General features: G+C 40.9%; 2 protein-coding genes across 3 annotated transcripts in view; one reads left to right on the plus strand and one right to left on the minus strand.

The window, feature by feature from the left end:
• The window catches only part of fndc3a (fibronectin type III domain containing 3A), a 44,177-nt gene extending 39,407 nt beyond the window's left edge, over positions 1–4,770 (minus strand). The window contains exons 1-2 of the mRNA XM_076734650.1: positions 4,317–4,770; positions 1,368–1,511 (exon numbers count right to left, since the gene is read on the minus strand). Of these exons, the coding sequence (XP_076590765.1) occupies positions 1,368–1,478 (111 nt within the window). The 5' untranslated portion in view covers positions 1,479–1,511; positions 4,317–4,770. The remainder of the gene's footprint in view (positions 1–1,367; positions 1,512–4,316) is intronic.
• A 1,705-nt stretch (positions 4,771–6,475) lies between these two features.
• Positions 6,476–16,554, plus strand: rcbtb2 (regulator of chromosome condensation (RCC1) and BTB (POZ) domain containing protein 2). 2 transcript variants are annotated; one of them, XM_076735650.1, is made up of 12 exons: positions 6,476–6,720; positions 8,145–8,279; positions 9,184–9,334; positions 9,617–9,783; positions 9,863–10,021; positions 10,418–10,525; positions 10,620–10,762; positions 12,297–12,487; positions 13,090–13,216; positions 14,520–14,659; positions 14,773–14,903; positions 15,035–16,554. In XM_076735650.1, the coding sequence occupies exons 2-12, from the start codon at positions 8,154–8,156 to the stop codon at positions 15,173–15,175; spliced, it is 1,584 nt and encodes a 527-aa protein (XP_076591765.1). In that variant the 5' UTR covers positions 6,476–6,720; positions 8,145–8,153; the 3' UTR covers positions 15,176–16,554. The 2 variants fall into 2 exon arrangements, with proteins under 2 accessions (XP_076591765.1, XP_076591766.1); XM_076735651.1 differs by lacking the exon at positions 6,476–6,720 and adding an exon at positions 7,890–7,991.
• Positions 16,555–17,952: the final 1,398 nt, after the last annotated feature.

Genomic DNA, 17,952 nt, shown 5'->3' on the forward strand with positions numbered 1-17,952 from the left:
TTATTTTGGTAACTGATTCTTAAAACTATTTTTTTGTCATTTTGCCATTGATGATGTTTGTTTTTATCTACTCCGATTTAAACCTAATAACATTTATTCTACAAAAAATACATATAAAATCTTAGCTCAATAGCAATTAACTGTTTCTGTATTCAATTATAGACCATGTATCTTGGTATTGATTTGCCTGAGAGGGACACAAACACCTCTAATGCAAAAACAACGTCACAAGCTGTGGTTTAAAAACACTGTAACTGCTCTGTGTTATCCGATACTTGTTATTCCTCCTCATAGGAACACATTTCAGAACATTTCAGTGATCATAAACATGCAGTGTCTCAAATTGGTCTGAGCAGCAGGGTGGTAATGATGTAAGCCAGGAAGGATCAGCAGGATTTCATTCCTCTAGCTCTCATAAAACACTGTAAACACTGACAGGGGACACGTACAGATAATCAGGTAACCTTTGTGGGAGGTGGGAAGGTAACCGAATTCCATGAGAACAACACCCTCACAGCCCAACACAACCAGTAAAATCTGATCTCTACGTGAACAAAACCTGATTCAGGTGAGGGTTTTTCCACTGTGGAAAATGACAGGGTGGCTGGAAAGGCATGTTTATAGGGCAGCGCTAATATTAGCAAGCCTTATCTAGACAAACTGCCTAAGACTGAGGAAATGACAGAAAAGAGATCGCTGTGAGGTTCCATGCCATCCCCCAGGAAGTCATGGAAACTTAAGCAAATCGAACTGATGACCATCAAAATGACAGGGAAATCACCCAGGCTTGTCTGGGCCACTCAATTTCACTCTGATACTCACAAGAGATGGTGCGGATATCACCCCATAACCCATACAGCACAGGCTACTGTCAAAACTGAGAGAGATGTGGTTCACAGCTAACAAGCACCTGTTGCCTTTAAAATACATTCCATGAGCAGCTGAAGAAACGGCAGAAAATCTGTTTGAGTTGTTTCAGTACTTATCTGAGTAAGAACCATGTCTGCATAGTTTGTTTAGCACCTGAAACAAGCCACGAAACACATCAGGTTTCACAAGACGAACATATAGTATGCTGTTGTACTTTAAGGAATGAATATTCTTGCTTCCAAAAAGCAGTCCAGTGTTACCATTATTCTATTATTTCTGAAAAGCACACAAATGCTAGCATGTGCTATAAGGGCTTTAACAGCCACACAGCAGTTTAACAACTGAAGACTTCAAGACAGACAAAACAAGCCAGCAGCACCTCTAAAAAATTTCTTTTGACTAAAATTACATGGCAGATTGCTAAAAGTCAATTTGGACATTATAGACTTGATTCCGCAAGTGTGACTAATGGCAGAGAGAAAGAAGTCAAAGTGTACCTGCTGGGGGCCCTCCCCATTAACCATGGCTGGGGGTGGTGGTGAGGCCAGGATTGGGAGTTCAGGGCTGAGAAGCTGGCCGGACTCCAGAGGTGGGGTGTGGTCTGCCATGTCTCCCTCATTCACACCACTGAAGAGGTACTCCTGCAACAACAACACAGCTATCAATAACCACAATGTTCTACGGATGAGGCTTCTCTCCCCCCTATGCTAACATATAGTATGAGCACATCATCAAATACATTTTACAACATTGGGATGTGACTCCTTTTAAAAGACACAACTGTGCACAAAACAGACCATGATAGAATCATATTGGTCACTACGAAACATCTAAAACAATGTTGAGAGTTGCTGCAAGAACTCAGAAAGATTATGCAAATATTATTTGGATATGACTGTTGGGCAGTAAGACCCATTTGCAATCTTCCATGTTGGGAATTTTTTTTCCCTCCCATTTTATGATGACATAAAGGTCTATATTTAGTGATTTAATATTCTGCCTTCACCAGTATACAAGACATCAGGCATGAGGCAAATAACCTCAAAATGCACAACTGTTTCCAATTAAAAACATAGTGACAAGCTGAATGGCGCTGAGTGGAAATTTGACAAACATCATAACATCACAAACAACATGTCATTTTCCACTACCAGTCATGCAGAGGCAGAGTTTTCTTTAATAGAATTAAAGCATGCAGTGTAGGTAAAAGTAATCAGAAACTCCCAGTTGTATCATTATGGGAGTCTGTGATGTTTATTACTCCTGTTCAAATCTTGAATAGTCCATATGAAAAATCACAAACTCATATGGCAAGCCAAAGATATACCCAAAAAGAAGTTTATCTGAAGCAGTCTACTAGTGAGAGCTTATCAGTTTACTGTGATGTGATCCAAATGTGCTCTCTCAGTGTCTCTCAACTGTTGTTGAGATAAAGCAAACTAAGCTACTGTATTAACAGCAATAAATCACATCAAGATTGTAAACATTGAAAAGGGACCTCATGAGGTGCCATTACCCACTGCTGTAAAATGTGTTCTCACATCCTTCACATAAGAAACAAACACAAACATCCAAAAGCTGATCATGAAGGCATATACTGCCTCTTAAATTCGAGCAATCAAAGAACGCAAATCAACCAAGAGGGATTACACATAAACCCATGTCAAGTCAAACCCTGTGAGGGATCCAAGGAAGACACAGATGAGACTGCAATGAAATAAGACTAAAAAGCCAAAGGGCCGCACTAAGGACTGACCACTTGTGGAAAAAAACTTGTGAAAAGATTACATGACCCAGAAAAAATTCTATCAAGAACAACAGAACACCATGAGAGAAATGTAACATGTGTCCTTGAACCTAATTACAATCCCACGCATGCGCCCCTAAACCTCACAGTGATCTGGCTTATCTGTTCGCTTTAGCCCCTCCCCTCCTTAAGCTTAAACAACAAAGTCAGTTTACAGTGCGACGGTCAATGAACTGGCTTTAAGAGAGCTACTGCTACAGCAGACGGCCAACATTAGCCTGGAATCCCCAGCAGGCTTAGATGATGGCAGGCTCCTTCATTAGGCCTCCAAATCAATCACTGCAATCACTTACATTACAATCACATATTACTCCACAACATAAGACGACTTCAAGTAAATCCATGATCAAATCTAAAATGATCTATCAGAAACACACTCACAACAGTTACTAAGGGGTCAGTGAAAGGAGAAGTAACAAAGGAGGGATCCCTGATCACAGGCACTTCTCTTCTTTACAACTAACCACAAGTGGCATTCTATTGTCACACAGGAAATGAAGACCTGAATGAAGAGCTATTTATACATTTTCCAAATATGATATCACAAAGTGTTTTGTTATTTCCAGTTATTACGTACTTGGAGTTACCTGTGAAGATTGCACGAGTGCCATTTTACCTGTGATACAATATGAACCCATTGTGTGGGTGCCTTCCCCTCTTTGCTCCTATGCTTTCTTTAGGAAGAGATGTCACTATATGAGGTGCTGATAAATCATCAGAAATCACCAATACCTCCTACTAAAAAGCAGCAAAAATATCTATTTTATCCTTTTGTTAAACTCCCATTGGGTGCATTGTATTACAACCTACAGTACACACAGCCTTTCCTGTTGCAGCACAGATAACGTTACTTCTATATCGAGACTGTGGTCACATCTGTTGCTGCCCTGACTGTACATCATATTTGACTGTGGCTGAGAAATCAGTCCACACGGACACAACAGCTGTTTCTCAGTTACAGTTTTGGTGAAACAGGGAAAACACCCTGAACAGCTACAATAATAGGATATTCTGTGTAGCTTGTTTTTCCCCCCATTGTTAAGCAATAAGTTAGACAAAGACAAAATTATGATAACAAGGAAGGAAAAATAAGTGTTCACGTGTAACAATGATTTGGGAACTCTGCTTGCTTGGCCAGTTTCTAGTGACGATTAAAATGTATCCAGGTTTTAAGATTTCTATGGCAGCTAGCTTCAACACGGTGTAACAGCTGGTTATCCTTTTAATGCAAGTAACGTAATTTCACTTAGCCTTAGCGTCAGCCACTAAGCTAACCCTATGGCTCCATTAACCGTATTCTTACCAAATCTAACAACTAAAGACACGAACTCGGTTACATTTAACTTGTCACTCAGTCAATGTTCAGAGGAAATGCTCCTTATTTGACGTAGCTAACGTTACGTTAACATGGCTAGCTACCTCGCAGCCAAGACAATTGTTTACTCTCGCTACAGGTGTGTTTAGCGTAACGTCTTAGCTGTTCTTTATCCGAGTGCAACATAACATTGCAATCAGATAGTTAACACACGACAACTTTAGATTTTATTTCAAGTTCCCTTGAGAGACACCGTTAATTCACGGTAACGTTAGACAGCAACACAAGTGAGTTATTACCAATAGCGCAGCTTACGTTACTCACTCAGTCAGTCGACACAGCAGCAGTGACGTTAGTCTGACACGCCGATGCACAGTGATGATTCTTATGCAGCTCTCCCCGAAATGTTGAACGTCAGCAAGCTCGGATGACCAGCTACTTTCTGCTACACCTAAGACGGATAACTTGCTAGCTACCTAGATAAACACAAGACACGGCAAAATGTGACATGCTAGCGTTAGCTTCCTAATGCTACCTAGCTAATAGTTAGCAAGATGAAGATGTGCTTTACTCGCTATATGAACGACGATCGCTCGCACTGGCGACACCTAAAACAGACCGAAGTAACAAGCGAGCAACAGTGACGATGCCAAGTATCGATAATGTTAGCCTAATTGCCAATTTTATCGAGATAACTTTCCATCCAACCCTGCTCCTCGCATAAAAGTCAGGAATTTCGCCATTGCTTGCAGGGCTATGTGCGCATGCGTATTACAGCAAATCATGACGAATCCCAAATTCCAAGATAGCTAAGATGAACATAATATTGTCACATTGTTTGTATTATGTTAGGATCATGGACGTGGTACTTAGCCTGTGCAATTAAAATTAACTTTATCCGTCTACCTACGTTTTCATCGTTTTAAGGAAGACTTTAAGGTTGACGTGTCTGTGAGCGGTTTGTCCACCAAGTCAGTCGAGAATCATGTCTGTGAGCTGAAACTGAGAACACCACATTTGCTTCACGTATGTGATCCTGCAAGGCCCAGTGTCGCCGTGCCGTGCTGCCGATATCCTCAGACAACGCGGAACAGGTACCGGCTTCTTTCTGGAAGTTTCCGGTCCACCTTAACAGTATCAGCTCGTCTTTAAAGGGTGCAATTGGTATTCATTCATTTTCATTTTCCTGTACAGAAACTGTAATTACCGTACTGGAATAATAAGTAGGCATGCCTTTAAATAAACTGGAAATAAACACATCAAAAATCAATGTTCAACATTAGCTTAATGGACAGTTTTACAATTTGTTGCTTTAAATTACTTATGTCAATCGCATGGTTTTATCTTAGCCAAGAAACAAACACACATCTAATAAGTTTGTAATGTACCGAGCTGCAATTTGTCCACCCAAAGGTGCCCATGAAAATGGAAATGTATGTATTTGAAAATGAATAAATTCTTCACATTTTATACTTACCAACCCATATGATTTTATCTTAAAATAAAATATGTGCATGTCAAATGAGGGTTTTTAAAGCTTTGGCATCATCAAGTGCAATGTGTCACGCACTGACATGCACAAAGACTGAGATACCCATGGCTCCACCTGCTGGACCTTATAAAGGCGGACCGTGCTGTTTCTGCAAAGAAGCTGAAGTGAAAAGAAATTTTCTTCCACAAAACTGTTCAAAACGTAAACAAAGCTCACTTTCAGATGACAGCTTGAGGCAAAGAATTGACTGTTGTTTTCTATAGACATATGTGTCTTATTATCCCTCACAGCATTTGCTTTTTCTGTTTTCTTTGCAGTTTCTGTAAGTAGAGTTAGGTGTTTGATGTTTCTGATAAACAGGCATTATACAGATGTGTAATAAAGTATTTAGCAGCATAAACAAAACCAAAAAACAAATTGACCTCATGAAGCAAAAGAGGATGATATAGGGCACAATACACAGAGTCATTTAAAAATAAAAATAGTCATGGAAATATAGAGAAATTGTCATGAATGAACCTACATTTGATGCATCTGATGATATATAGACAGAACATATATAAGTGTTATGATGCTAGAATCAATACAAGTACATATAAAAATTAAATAAGCTGCATACCATTTCTCCAACTCATTACCCAAAATGTTTTAAAGTCAGGCCTTGAAACACTGTTGCTTCCATTTCTTCCTAAAATCAGTCAAACATTATGTGACTTATGTGAAATACTAATTACTATTTGTCATGGATTCTAAAGTCTATTGTCATTTTTAATATTAAAAATCAAGAATGATATATTATCGAACTGCTTTTAAAAATAATGAGGAAAAAAATCCACGTATTAAGCACTTTTATGCTGAGAACAACCTCTCAAAACCCAAAGTCTATAACTAATAGTTAGATAATGGTAATCGCTCTTGTTGGAAAGCCCTTGGTATTTTTGGCAATAATAAACATGTGAGGTTCCCAGCTCCGACGTTCTGTGAACGCACCACCTGACTACAGGAAGTAAGGTGGTGTTGTGTGTTTTTCTCAGTCGGTGGTGTAGCGATCAAAGCTAACTACACCAAGGTGCAACCACAGCGACTGACATGAAACAAGACCCGCACCAGACTGCCAAGATGACTGCATCAGCAACTTGATTCGCCAAATATGTTGGCTGACATTTTTTCAATTTTCGGTGTTCATTTATCAGAAAACGACATCGCGGACGAAACACTAGCTAGAACAACAGCAAGGTAACGTCAGTAGTTTAAACCATCAGCACCTTCCTGAAGCAACAACACCCCTCACGCTAACAAGTTTAATAGTTTTTTGTTTGATAGTTTGATCGTTACGCTGCCGCTGATGCTACTACTGATACTACATTAGCAAAATTGATGCCGCTAGCTTGTAAACTCAGACTGCAAGTCTTAGAACGCAACACAACTAGTTTGTTTTGCGTTGTTTACTTGTGTCCTCTTTGGCATTTGTTGATTTGAAGTGCTGGACACATCGTTACATCGGTGTGTGGTTGCAGAGGGTGGCGTTCATAAGGTCTTGGCTCATATAAAGAGCGACTTCATGCTATTGTTCACTGAGACACAATCAAGTGTTGCCACATGTTACAGTAACTTATTAAAAAGGCCATTTCAGAGCGTTCTGACACTTTAATGTTCTGCTCGTGATAGAGTCGAGTTTTGCGCGCCTGGCGCTTATTCAGCTGGAAATTGCTTCATAATCTCAGTCATATTAAATATGCTATTCCCTCTAAATGCCTTTTTACCTAGTCTAATATGCGTTTGCACGAAGGCACTCTTACCTAAGGAGACACGTAGGTTTCATTAGCAAACACTGATTTTGGAAAAAGACTCAAGATGATATTTAATCTCTATTAAATACATAGCCCATGAAATCTATTTCTAAGTGTATGTGGACTGCTTACACCAGCCTGTGAAGATAAAGATGAAGGTTGGAAAGAAGAGTGCATCCTTGACACGTGGTTTGGCCATTTTACTGGAAATATTTAATTAAGATTTAGATATGATCACATAAAGACACATGCAGAGGTGATATACGCATTCTGTCAGTAAACACGGGTTTACGTCACTCAACAAACATAATCTGTCTGCAAAACTGGGCTCAGAGCCCAGTTGCTGTCTGAGTTGGGCACTGTTGAGACACTGAAAACCTCGTTGGATAATTTATCTTCCCTGTTTTTTACTTTATACATTTGTTGGTACAGACCGGACAATTCTTAATGTCCATTTACTGAGTGCTTCCTCTTGGCATACTCATCCTGCAGTCAAGTTTGGCCTTCTTTTGGTCTGATTTTTGCCATTTTCTATTTCCTAATAACTGTACTAACAACAGCAACAACAACAACAGCAGCAGCAGCAGTTTGTATGCAATCTAGAATTTATTAATTGGAGCAGAAGTGACTTTGATACAAACAATTCCTGCTTGATTGTGACTCAGCATTTTACTTCACTTTGTTATTTTTTTTGAGACATTGTCCAACAATGCTTTGGTAAGGGAAGAAACACGTTAGAAGAAGACTCTTTGATTCTCATCTTTCCATTTCCTTTTCTCCATCTTTCTCTACACTATATATACTTTGAAATAAATGTCTGTATGAGTCACATTCACATCTGTTAAACAGCTTTTTCTCCTCATTTCACAGCTGAGTAGTATGCTGGACGTGGGGAAGTGGCCAGTGTTTGCACTCCTTCCTCCTGAGGAACTACGGCTTATCCGGCAGGCTTGTGTCTTTGGCAGTGCTGCAAATGAAGCCCTCTATGTCACAGTTAATGATGAGGTAACACTTAGGCTTTAAGCAAGGGTGCTTTAATCCCCTCGTTTACATTAAGATGTGTTGTAAGACTTGACAGTCTCCTTTCACAATATAGGTTTGATTATTTCGTATTTGGAGGTGGATATAAACATGCTGCAGGCCTCTCACTCTCCGGCTGACACAGGGTGCAGTTCCAGGCACAGGGATAAGCAGATAGAATGAGGCTATCTTTAGCTAATACCCAAGCAAGCTCCATTTTTATCCTGTTGAAAGGTGTCGAGCATGCTTCATCTTGCAGCCCTTGCTCGTGTGTTTGTCCCTGTGGCCCAAACAGTTTATGTTTTGGAGGATTCATTTGATCTGTAAATAATATGTTGGTGGATTTCACTTAAAATAGTGGGTTACATTATGTTCCCCACCATGTGAGTTGATATTATTTCATACGGCTCACACACATTCTGGGAAATCAGATCTAGAGGCTAAAGGCTACATTTTGGTTGCAGTAGTCTTATTTGGACTTGAACGGTGCTCAAATGATTAGTCCGTTAATCATTTAGTCAACTGACACAAAATTGATTGTCAGAACCTTCTTGGCATTGTGAAATTGCGAAAGAAAATTTTCCCTGTTTTCTGAAATTTTAGAGAATCTATACAATGAATCAAAAAACAATTAGCTATAATGAAAATTTCCTTATTCAAAATTCATTAGGGGACACTAAGAAATGACTTTTCACACATTTGACTTTTCCATTATTTAAAATCATAATTTAAGTCCTAGTAATGGAGTGCTGATATTATTTAGTTTCCTCCCAGTATGCTGTCTCACTCAGTATTTTGTGTTTGCTGATGTGTCTGTATTTATCAGTAAACATCAGACTGTAGCGTTTATAAGTATCAGCACCATTTGAGGGATGTTTGGTCTCTGCAGGTTTTTGCTCTGGGTACCAACTGCAGCGGCTGTTTGGGGCTCGGAGACCTTCAAAGCACGATTGAGCCGCGCAGAATCGATGTCTTGTGTGGAAAGAAGATTGTGTCCCTAAGCTATGGAACAGGACCGCATGTGGTTATCGCTACTGCAGGTAATCCAGTTCACAAAACTTCTGTTTGTCCCTGAGAGGAAATTTCCTCAGGAGGAATAGGAATGACATCACAAATAACAAGTTGATTCGACTTCAACCCCCAAAAAGTTGGGACACCGTGTAAAACATAAATAAAACAGAATGTGATAATTAGAATGGTTGTACATACAAACCATAACCATTAACCAAACCTTTAACAGCATCTGGAAACACTGAATGTGAAGTCAACTGCTTCTTATCTATTAATAAAATATTAACCACTGTTTGCTGGTTGCTGTGTAGATGGAGAGGTTTTTGCCTGGGGACACAATGGCTACAGCCAGCTGGGCAATGGGACCACCAACCACGGACTGACCCCTGCCCTCGTGTCCACCAACCTCCTCAACAAGAGAGTGACAGAGGTGGCCTGTGGCTCCCATCACACTATTGCCCTCACAACTGATGGAGAGGTAAGTTCTGCCCTTTCTTTACTTTCTTTCTGCTTAATCTCTGTTTACTGGGACAGTGAACATTTATCTCTGTGTTCAGGTGTACGCATGGGGTTACAACAACTCAGGCCAAGTAGGTTCTGGGTCCACTGCCAACCAGCCGACACCACGCCGGGTCAGCAGCTGCCTGCAGAACAAAGTGGTGGTTAACATAGCCTGTGGTCAGCTCTGCTCCATGGCTGTACTGGACAATGGAGAGGTAATGGGTCACATCAATCTGCAGATGTTTATGACGAGCATGAATCAGTGCTATCAGTAGGTCAGCGTTTTGGCACTCAGGAGCATTGACTGCTGCAAATGTCTATCACACCTGAGCATAAAATGTTCATGAATGAAGCAGTTTCTACATGAGAGCCATTTTACCCTAACTTAACTTCCCCATGCACCCAAAAGTCCCTGTTTCCTCCACGAAGAAGACAGTGTTCATCACAGTTTGTAGTCAATGAGTTTCTTGCACTATTAGATTTTTACCGTGTTTAAAATATGCAAATAAAAGCTAATGTAGGCGTGAACACAATTAGCCCTGAAGAAAAGCATCCCTCACTAATGCCCTGATGTAGCATTTGCAACGTCCAAATGTGTCCCCTGTCTGTAGATCTATGGCTGGGGCTACAATTGCAATGGGCAGCTGGGTTTGGGCAACAATGGAAACCAGCAGACCCCATGCAGGATCGCCGCTCTCCAAGGTGTCAACATCGTCCAGGTAAGAGCTTACAGAGAGATGAATCTCATAAAGCTCCATTTTTCATTATTCATTTGAGTCAGTGCTTAATTACTCTCTTCCTTGAATTGAACAGGTTGCCTGTGGATATGCACATACATTGGCCCTTACAGATGAGGGGTTTGTTTACGCCTGGGGAGCCAACTCGTATGGGCAGTTGGGAACGGGCAATAAGAGTAACCAAGCTCTCCCCACTCTAATAAACACAGACAAGGAGAGGTTAGTACTTTATTTTTACCCCTGCCTCAATTAGCAGCGACACCTCTCTGCCACCACAGCGGGTCACTGAGGGTCGCGTGACAAGATCCTGACAGATTCATGTTTTTCAGTCTGTGTTGGTAAATAGCAAAGCGAGTAAAAGATGATCTCATTTCCAAGTCATGAAGTTAAAGATGACACATTTCTTCAACAGCTTCAGCAAGATTACCTTTGTGTTTCCATCTTTTACACATTTAAAATAACATAAAAGGGAAGCTAATGTTTGGGCCCCCTGCATGGTCAGTACTTACACACATGGGGTGCTTGTAAATGCTTTTTGTAGCTCGTTAAATGTCCTTCAGTTCTTGTTTGGGGGATTTTTGCCCATTCTTCTTGCAAAAGGCATCTAGCTCTCAGATTCTTGGGCCATCTTTCACGCACTGCTCTTTTGAGGTCAGTCCACAGATTTTCGTTGATGTTAAGGTCGGGGGACTGTGAGGGCCATGCCAAAGTCTTCAGCTCATGCCTGTAGAGATAGTCCATTGTGGGGTTTGAGGTGTGTTTTGGATCATTATCCTGTTGTAAAAGCCATCCTCTTTGTATCGTCAGCCTTTTTACAGACAGTGTGATGTTTGCTGGTATTTGATTGAATCTATTCTTCCCTCTGCCAGTGAAATGTTCCCTGTGCCACTGGCTGCAACACGAGCCCAAAGCATGATCGATCCACCCCTGTGCTGAATAGACGGAGAGGTGTTCTTTTCATGAAATTCTGCACCCTTTTTCTCCAAACATTGCATTGCTCATTGCAGCCATAAAGCTCTGTTTAACTTTTCCAAAGGCTTGTTTCGATGTTGCCCTGCAAACGTCTGACATTGAATTTTGTGGTGAGGACGTGGAAAAGGTTTTCTTCTGATGACTTTTTCATGCAGGTCATATTTGTGCAGGTGTTGCTGCACAGTAGAACAGTGGTCAGAGGAGGTCTGAGGAGTCACAGTATTTCTAAGCATTGAAATTATCACCTGACCTTTCGTAATGACGATTGTGATCAAGCTATAGCCCCAACATGCTAATTAAGGTGAGAGACCTTGGTAAAAGTTATCTCAGAGCTCAAATCTCTCGGTGTGGCCACACTTTTGTCTGCCGCTCTTTTCCTTTTGTTCCCACTAAAATTTTACAAAACAAAAATAATGCACTAATCTTGCTTAAATACCCAAGAGGATGTTTCATCTTTAACTTTATGAATATATATTATATTAGCCCATCTTCCTCTCTCTTAGCTGTTCACAGTACCAGAATGTTTGATCAGGGATGCCCGGACTTTTGCCTGTCACTGTATGTGCTTTAACATCACAGAGTAAAAACGGAGTGATGTCTGGCTCTAGAGTCAGAGTGTTATGAAAGAAGCATTGCTCACTGTCAAAATCTGCTTTTATATGTCTGTGATAGAATGCCTCCTTTGCCCCTCAGCCACATTTGACTTATTTCAACATACAGTCTGCACAAGAAGGCTGTATATTGTCGCACTTTATGGTTTGAGTTCTGTTTTTGTCCTCAGGATGGTGGAGGTGGCTGCATGTCACACCAGCCACACGTCAGCGGCCAAGACCCAGAGTGGGCAGATTCTGATGTGGGGTCAGTGTCGAGGTCAGGCTGTTGCCAGCCCCCACCTCACCCATTTCAGCAGCACAGACGATGTGTTTGCTTGCTTCGCCACTCCGGCAGTCACGTGGCACCTCCTCTCAGTAGGTAAGAGTGATAGAGGAATGTAAAGATTTACCGTTTTTCATGAAACATTTAATATTGTCCCATTTACTCAGACTCAACTAAGCAGCGCAGAGACCACATGTTTGTCATAGGTGAAAATTCCTGGAAGTGGTCTGAGAAATAAACAGGATATTCTGTTTCCTGTCCACATCAAACCGTCATACGTGTGCTAATTTATCTCATGGAAGTCAAATGACACTGAGGAGCATAAACACGTCAGTTTGAGATCTTCATTTTGAGATTCACGCTCCATTTTGTTGATGACATCCGTCTGAAAAATCTGTGAAACTAACAAGCGTCTGGAGTGTGATCTGTTTCAGTCTGTTACATGTTCAACTGTAGTGTTGGATGAACAGTGACTCCAATTAAATCTGTGATTGCCTTGAATTTCATTTTTTACAAAGTCTGGTAGAGAGAGTCATACATACGAGGTCAACATGCATCATTTTTAATTGTAATACATGGGATGGTGATAAAACAATGCATTTGCTTACCCTGTGCAGAGGCGTGCTGTATGTTTTTAAAGACAGGTTGGCATTTCACAGTAAACAAAAAGAAAACTTTCTTTCCTTTATTTTTGCCAGATGGTGATGACTACCTGACTGTTGCCCAGTCTTTGAAGAAGGAGTTTGACAGCCCAGAGATTTCAGACCTTAAGTTCTTGGTTGATGGGAAGTGTATCCATGTTCACAAAGCCCTGCTGAAAATCAGGTACGGAGCACATTTTCTGTCATGTCATGAATCAGCCTCACCCTCGGATAGTTTTTTCCTAGGATGGCGAAGACATGACCTCCCCCACTCTGCCTCTGATTGGCCTACCCTGATATTCTTACCTAAATTCTAACCAATCTCACTCCTGCCTAAACCTGACTAACCCAACCAACGAAGACAATGAGTAGTAGCCAATCAGAGGCAGAGTAGAGCGGGTTGCCACTCAGTGTTTTGATGTCAGGATAGAGTATAAGTTGTTTTATTTATACTTTAGATTTGCTTCTAGTGAGATTTAATGGAGTCTGTGTAGTGACTTTGCAGTTGTAAACATAAATACATCTTTAAACTTGACTCTCTTTAAGAGATGATTTCCCTTCCTTCCTCACCAGAGCAGCCTGCTTCTCCATACTGACTTTCATTTTCGTCACTTGAGTGTATTTTTCACATTCAGATGTGCCTGATGAGCCATGAATACGCTTGGTTTACCACACTGGGATTTTTAGAGGAACAGAAACATACGTACAAATCATTTTGTTAAATATGGAGCCATCACCACAGCGAGCACACGGAGCCATCTTTCTGTGATAATGAAGTCAACTCGTTACCTATGGAAGGCTGTGTTGCCTATATTTAATCTCCATCTGTGAGTCAGTCTTTCCTGTTAATGTCATGGGGAAGCAAAGACAGACCTATTGTTTTCCGCTTTTCTTTTTATAACCACACTTGGACACAGAGTATCTGCATTGCAGTCCCTTGCTCTTTTGCACTGTCAGGAGGAAGGAGCCAGACTGTCTGCGCAGTCAGCCTTAGTGCACATGCTCACACAAATATACAACCGTGCAAAGCGCCTGCTTTGGCAAGATCACGTGCAGATGATACGCTAGAGAATGACAGCTTGTTTGTTCAACCATGTGCTAAGAGGAAATGATAGAGAGGTAATGTTTTGAGCCACTGGAGATGAGCAGTTTGGGAAAATGTAAGAAAGAAAATGGTAATCAGTATTTATAATGCAGAGGGCCATAAGGTACGAATATGAAAAAATAGAGGGGGCTGTATTTGGTTAAAAGTGCCTCTGCTTTGCCTCAGGAAGTGTGTTATGGCAATAAGATGGAAGTTAGTCCTAATAATATATTAATACTTTGAGTTTTCACATTTTGACACAGTCTAACAGTAACAATTTCAGTTTCTTAAAAAAGACCCAAAGATGTTTCTGTATACTTGTTCAAGGTTGTCAACGTATATAGTGGTGGGATGCACTTTTGGGATGCACCTGAGTAGTCTGCCCCTTTTCTTCCCTCTCCAGGTGTGAGCATTTCCGTACATTGCTGAATGAAACAGATGAGGACGCCATAGAAATTCACCAGTTTTCATACCTGGTGTACAGAGCCTTTCTGGAGTACCTCTACACAGACACTATTAACCTGCCACCAGAGGATGCTATTGGTAAGCCTAGACATGGGCTGCAGTCCTTAACACCCTTAATGTACACTAGACACTAGAAAACTTTGAAGTAAGTCCTAAACGCCCTCATCTGTGTACTGTTCTTGTGTGTGCAGGGTTGCTAGACTTGGCCACGTTCTACCGAGAGACGAGGCTGAAGAGGTTATGCCAGGAAACAATCAAGAGAGGCATTTCTGAGGAGAACGCCATCACTCTGCTCTCAGCTGCTGTCAAGTATGAGGCGCGGGTAAGCTTATAGCCCCTAACACAGTCAGACTCCATGATGGTGGGGGCCTTCTAGTAGCTAGTCGCTACTAGTAGCAGTAGCTAGTCAGTTGTACTCCTCAGCACTGACCAGACAGCCCTCTTCATTTTTAGGACCTGGAGGAGTTCTGCTTCAAGTTTTGCGTCAACCACCTAACCGCTGTCACGCAGACCCAGGCCTTTGCAGACATGGACCATGACCTGCTCAAGAACTTCATTAGTAAAGCCAGCCGCTACGGGGCCTTCAAAAACTGACTGGAGTGCCTCTGTAGTGATGATGAAGTCGACACGATGAGGTTTAAGCTCACCGAGGTCCTGAGAGTCGACCCTAGACCAAAATAAACACCAGGCTGATCAGTACTTCAAAGCCTTGTCGCTGGTGACGGTAACTCTGGAGAAGCAAAAGGTTTAAGGTTCCACCATCTAACTGATGCTTCTGTTACTCCCTTAAGCCTAGACCAAACACAGTGGTTGCTTGGAGCGTAAATATTAGGTTACACCACTCAGTCAGTCACAAGCAGACAGTGCAGAGGCAGAATAGAAAGATGTGCCACAGCGGCGCCTGTCTGTCCTCTTCGTGTAAGTGACAGTACGCTTGGCGAATTTGGTGTCTGATTTGTTTGTTCAAGCTAGTCAACAAACGCATGAGCTGCAGGCGGTTGCCTCACAGTAACAATGTTTTAGCACACTTCCTGTTACCACTTAGTTACGGGCAGTGTTATATACAGTGTTTTACTGTAGCACGTTATGTCTGATCAACAGTGAGAGGAAGCGACCAGCAAAGCCTGATGAGCCATGAATCGACCCTTCACAATGTGCTGCTTTTCTTTGAAGCCTTGATTCTCAAACTGTCTGGATTGAGAAGTAGTATTTAATGAGGAAAAAGCTTCTTCTGTTTTGGAAAAACTGCAGCTTACGTATGACACCTTTTTTTTTCAGTTAGAATTTGTGTCTGATCAAAGAGAATATCTGTTCTCTTGTATAAGTTAGTGTTAAATTTTGCCACTTTCTATTGTCTTGACTAACCTTTGCACTGTTTTGCTGTAGACAGCTACTTTGGCCACCATCAGCAAACTGGACCTGCTGCATTTTTACTTGTGGTCGGACTGACACTCTCTGTGCAGCTGCAAACAGTGTCTGACTCACCCAAGCATATTGATTCCCGTGCAGCCTGTCGGTGATGTTACGCTGTAGGTGCAAATGATGTTACAGTTGTGTTTCATTGCAATCTGGTATGTTTACAAAACTTTGGTTGTTTTTTATTACGTTTGCAGCAAACTTGTGGTTCTTTTTACAAGTGTTTCTTTATATCTCTCCCCTGGTAGCGCCTTGCAGTAATGAAGTAGTGCTGGCTTAGTGTATTTGCCAACTGACTGTGTTGAATAAGTCTCATATAGGACCACAAGGTGTTTAAGTGTAGTTACCAGCTAATTCCACATTAAATTCCTAAATCTGTCTACATAGAGTGTAACAAAATGCTTTTACTTTAACAAGCCAATTATTGTATTTTTAGAACATTTTGATAATTACTAAAATGCCTGTGTTCTCATTTTCTATGGAAAATGCTGTAAGCTGCTGAGAGTGGCACTGATGGTAACATTTGATAATTTAAATGTATTAAAATGAATAACTACGTCACTTGATGTTTGTGTTATTGCTGTGGTTTGCGGTCTGCTATGGCATCATTAAAATCTTTGACATACATGTATACACAATGTGAAATGTTGAAGAAAATATTCAGCCCATACAACACCATGTTTGCGCAGATGTGCAGCGAACTTCAAGCTACAAACACAAGTACTGTGATAGATTTCTTGCCAGGTGCAGTTTAAAGCCATCGGGGGGCAGTGTGTTGCACTTGAATGTGTTTGCCTCCTCATCTGTTTCCGCTCTGAAATTCAAGCTGTACAAGCTGAGGTTTTCACACCTCATGCCTGAGCTGCCATCAAGTGCTTTCACCAAACTGTTACTTATTACTCATCTGCATATTACAGTTGCTCTAACGTAAGCGTTGGAGCAACTGTAATATTACTGTTGTGTCATTTCTAGTCAAAGTGGTGGCAATGATTTGAACATGTATGATGACACATGTTTGCACATTTAGATGTAACAGGCACTTATTCTATGTGTACATTTGTTTCCTGAAGTGCAGTTTTACAAGTGTCACATCATCCAGTCAGAGTAACTGGACACCTGACATGATAAGGAAATCCAATACAACTGCTGTGTGGTAAATAATACATTTGCGAAGTTGAGAGTATTACATTTTTTAGACTGTCACAGAATTGAGTGTTGGTTTTACTGTCATACAGTACGTTTGGACAAATTTTGATAGAAGGCAGATCAGCGGCGCTCAGATAATGATTCAGTTACTCGTTTCCAGCTGATGACTACCCCTAAACAAATGATAATAAATTTATGTGCATACAGCTCCTTTAATTTTGCATTACAGTTGCCAGATAACACATTTTATTACAGCTTATTGGGTGTCTCTAAGAGTAGGGGACCTTTTTCATAGTGTAGTATGCAGAATTAGGCTGTCAGCAGGTTAATATGTTATTATGTATAAAGCCTAGTGTTTACATAGAACGTCAGGGAGTGTGCACAGCTGCCAACAGTACCTGGCACCTGGTACTCACACCATTTATGATCCCCCCACGCCATGACAAAAATGTGCTCTAAATTCAGTTTGTCAAAATGAAGCCCTTTAATTTTCCTTAAAAAGAAGTATTTTCATCTTTTACTTAAATGAGAACAGCACTGTATGAAAAAATGCTTAATTACAGATCGGAGCTCTTAAGTATTCACAGCAACATGTATTTGTGCGTGAGAAACATGCCAAGTTACAAGTTTCCATGTTAACATGACATTGGGTCCAATACTTCCACGTGAAATATAAAAATAAATAGCATAAAATGGAAATACTTAAGTACAGTCATGAGTAAATATAATTCTATTCTTTCTACCAACTTTATTTTCTCTGCTTTAAGATCAAGAACTGCCCACATGCTTTCTGCTTTGAGAGCAGTTTG

The sequence above is a fragment of the Chaetodon auriga genome, chromosome 7 (genome assembly GCF_051107435.1).
Source record: "Chaetodon auriga isolate fChaAug3 chromosome 7, fChaAug3.hap1, whole genome shotgun sequence".
NCBI classification, from domain to species: domain Eukaryota; kingdom Metazoa; phylum Chordata; class Actinopteri; order Chaetodontiformes; family Chaetodontidae; genus Chaetodon; species Chaetodon auriga.

Excerpts from the sequence above, each read along its gene's own strand:
- rcbtb2 (XM_076735650.1), top strand. The coding sequence starts at position 8,154 with ATGCTGGACGTGGGGAAGTGGCCAGTGTTTGCACTCCTTCCTCCTGAG. Across the intron at positions 10,526-10,619 it reads AAGGTGTCAACATCGTCCAG|GTTGCCTGTGGATATGCACA; the intron begins GTAAGAGCTTAC and ends TGAATTGAACAG. Across the intron at positions 13,217-14,519 it reads AAAGCCCTGCTGAAAATCAG|GTGTGAGCATTTCCGTACAT; the intron begins GTACGGAGCACA and ends TTCCCTCTCCAG.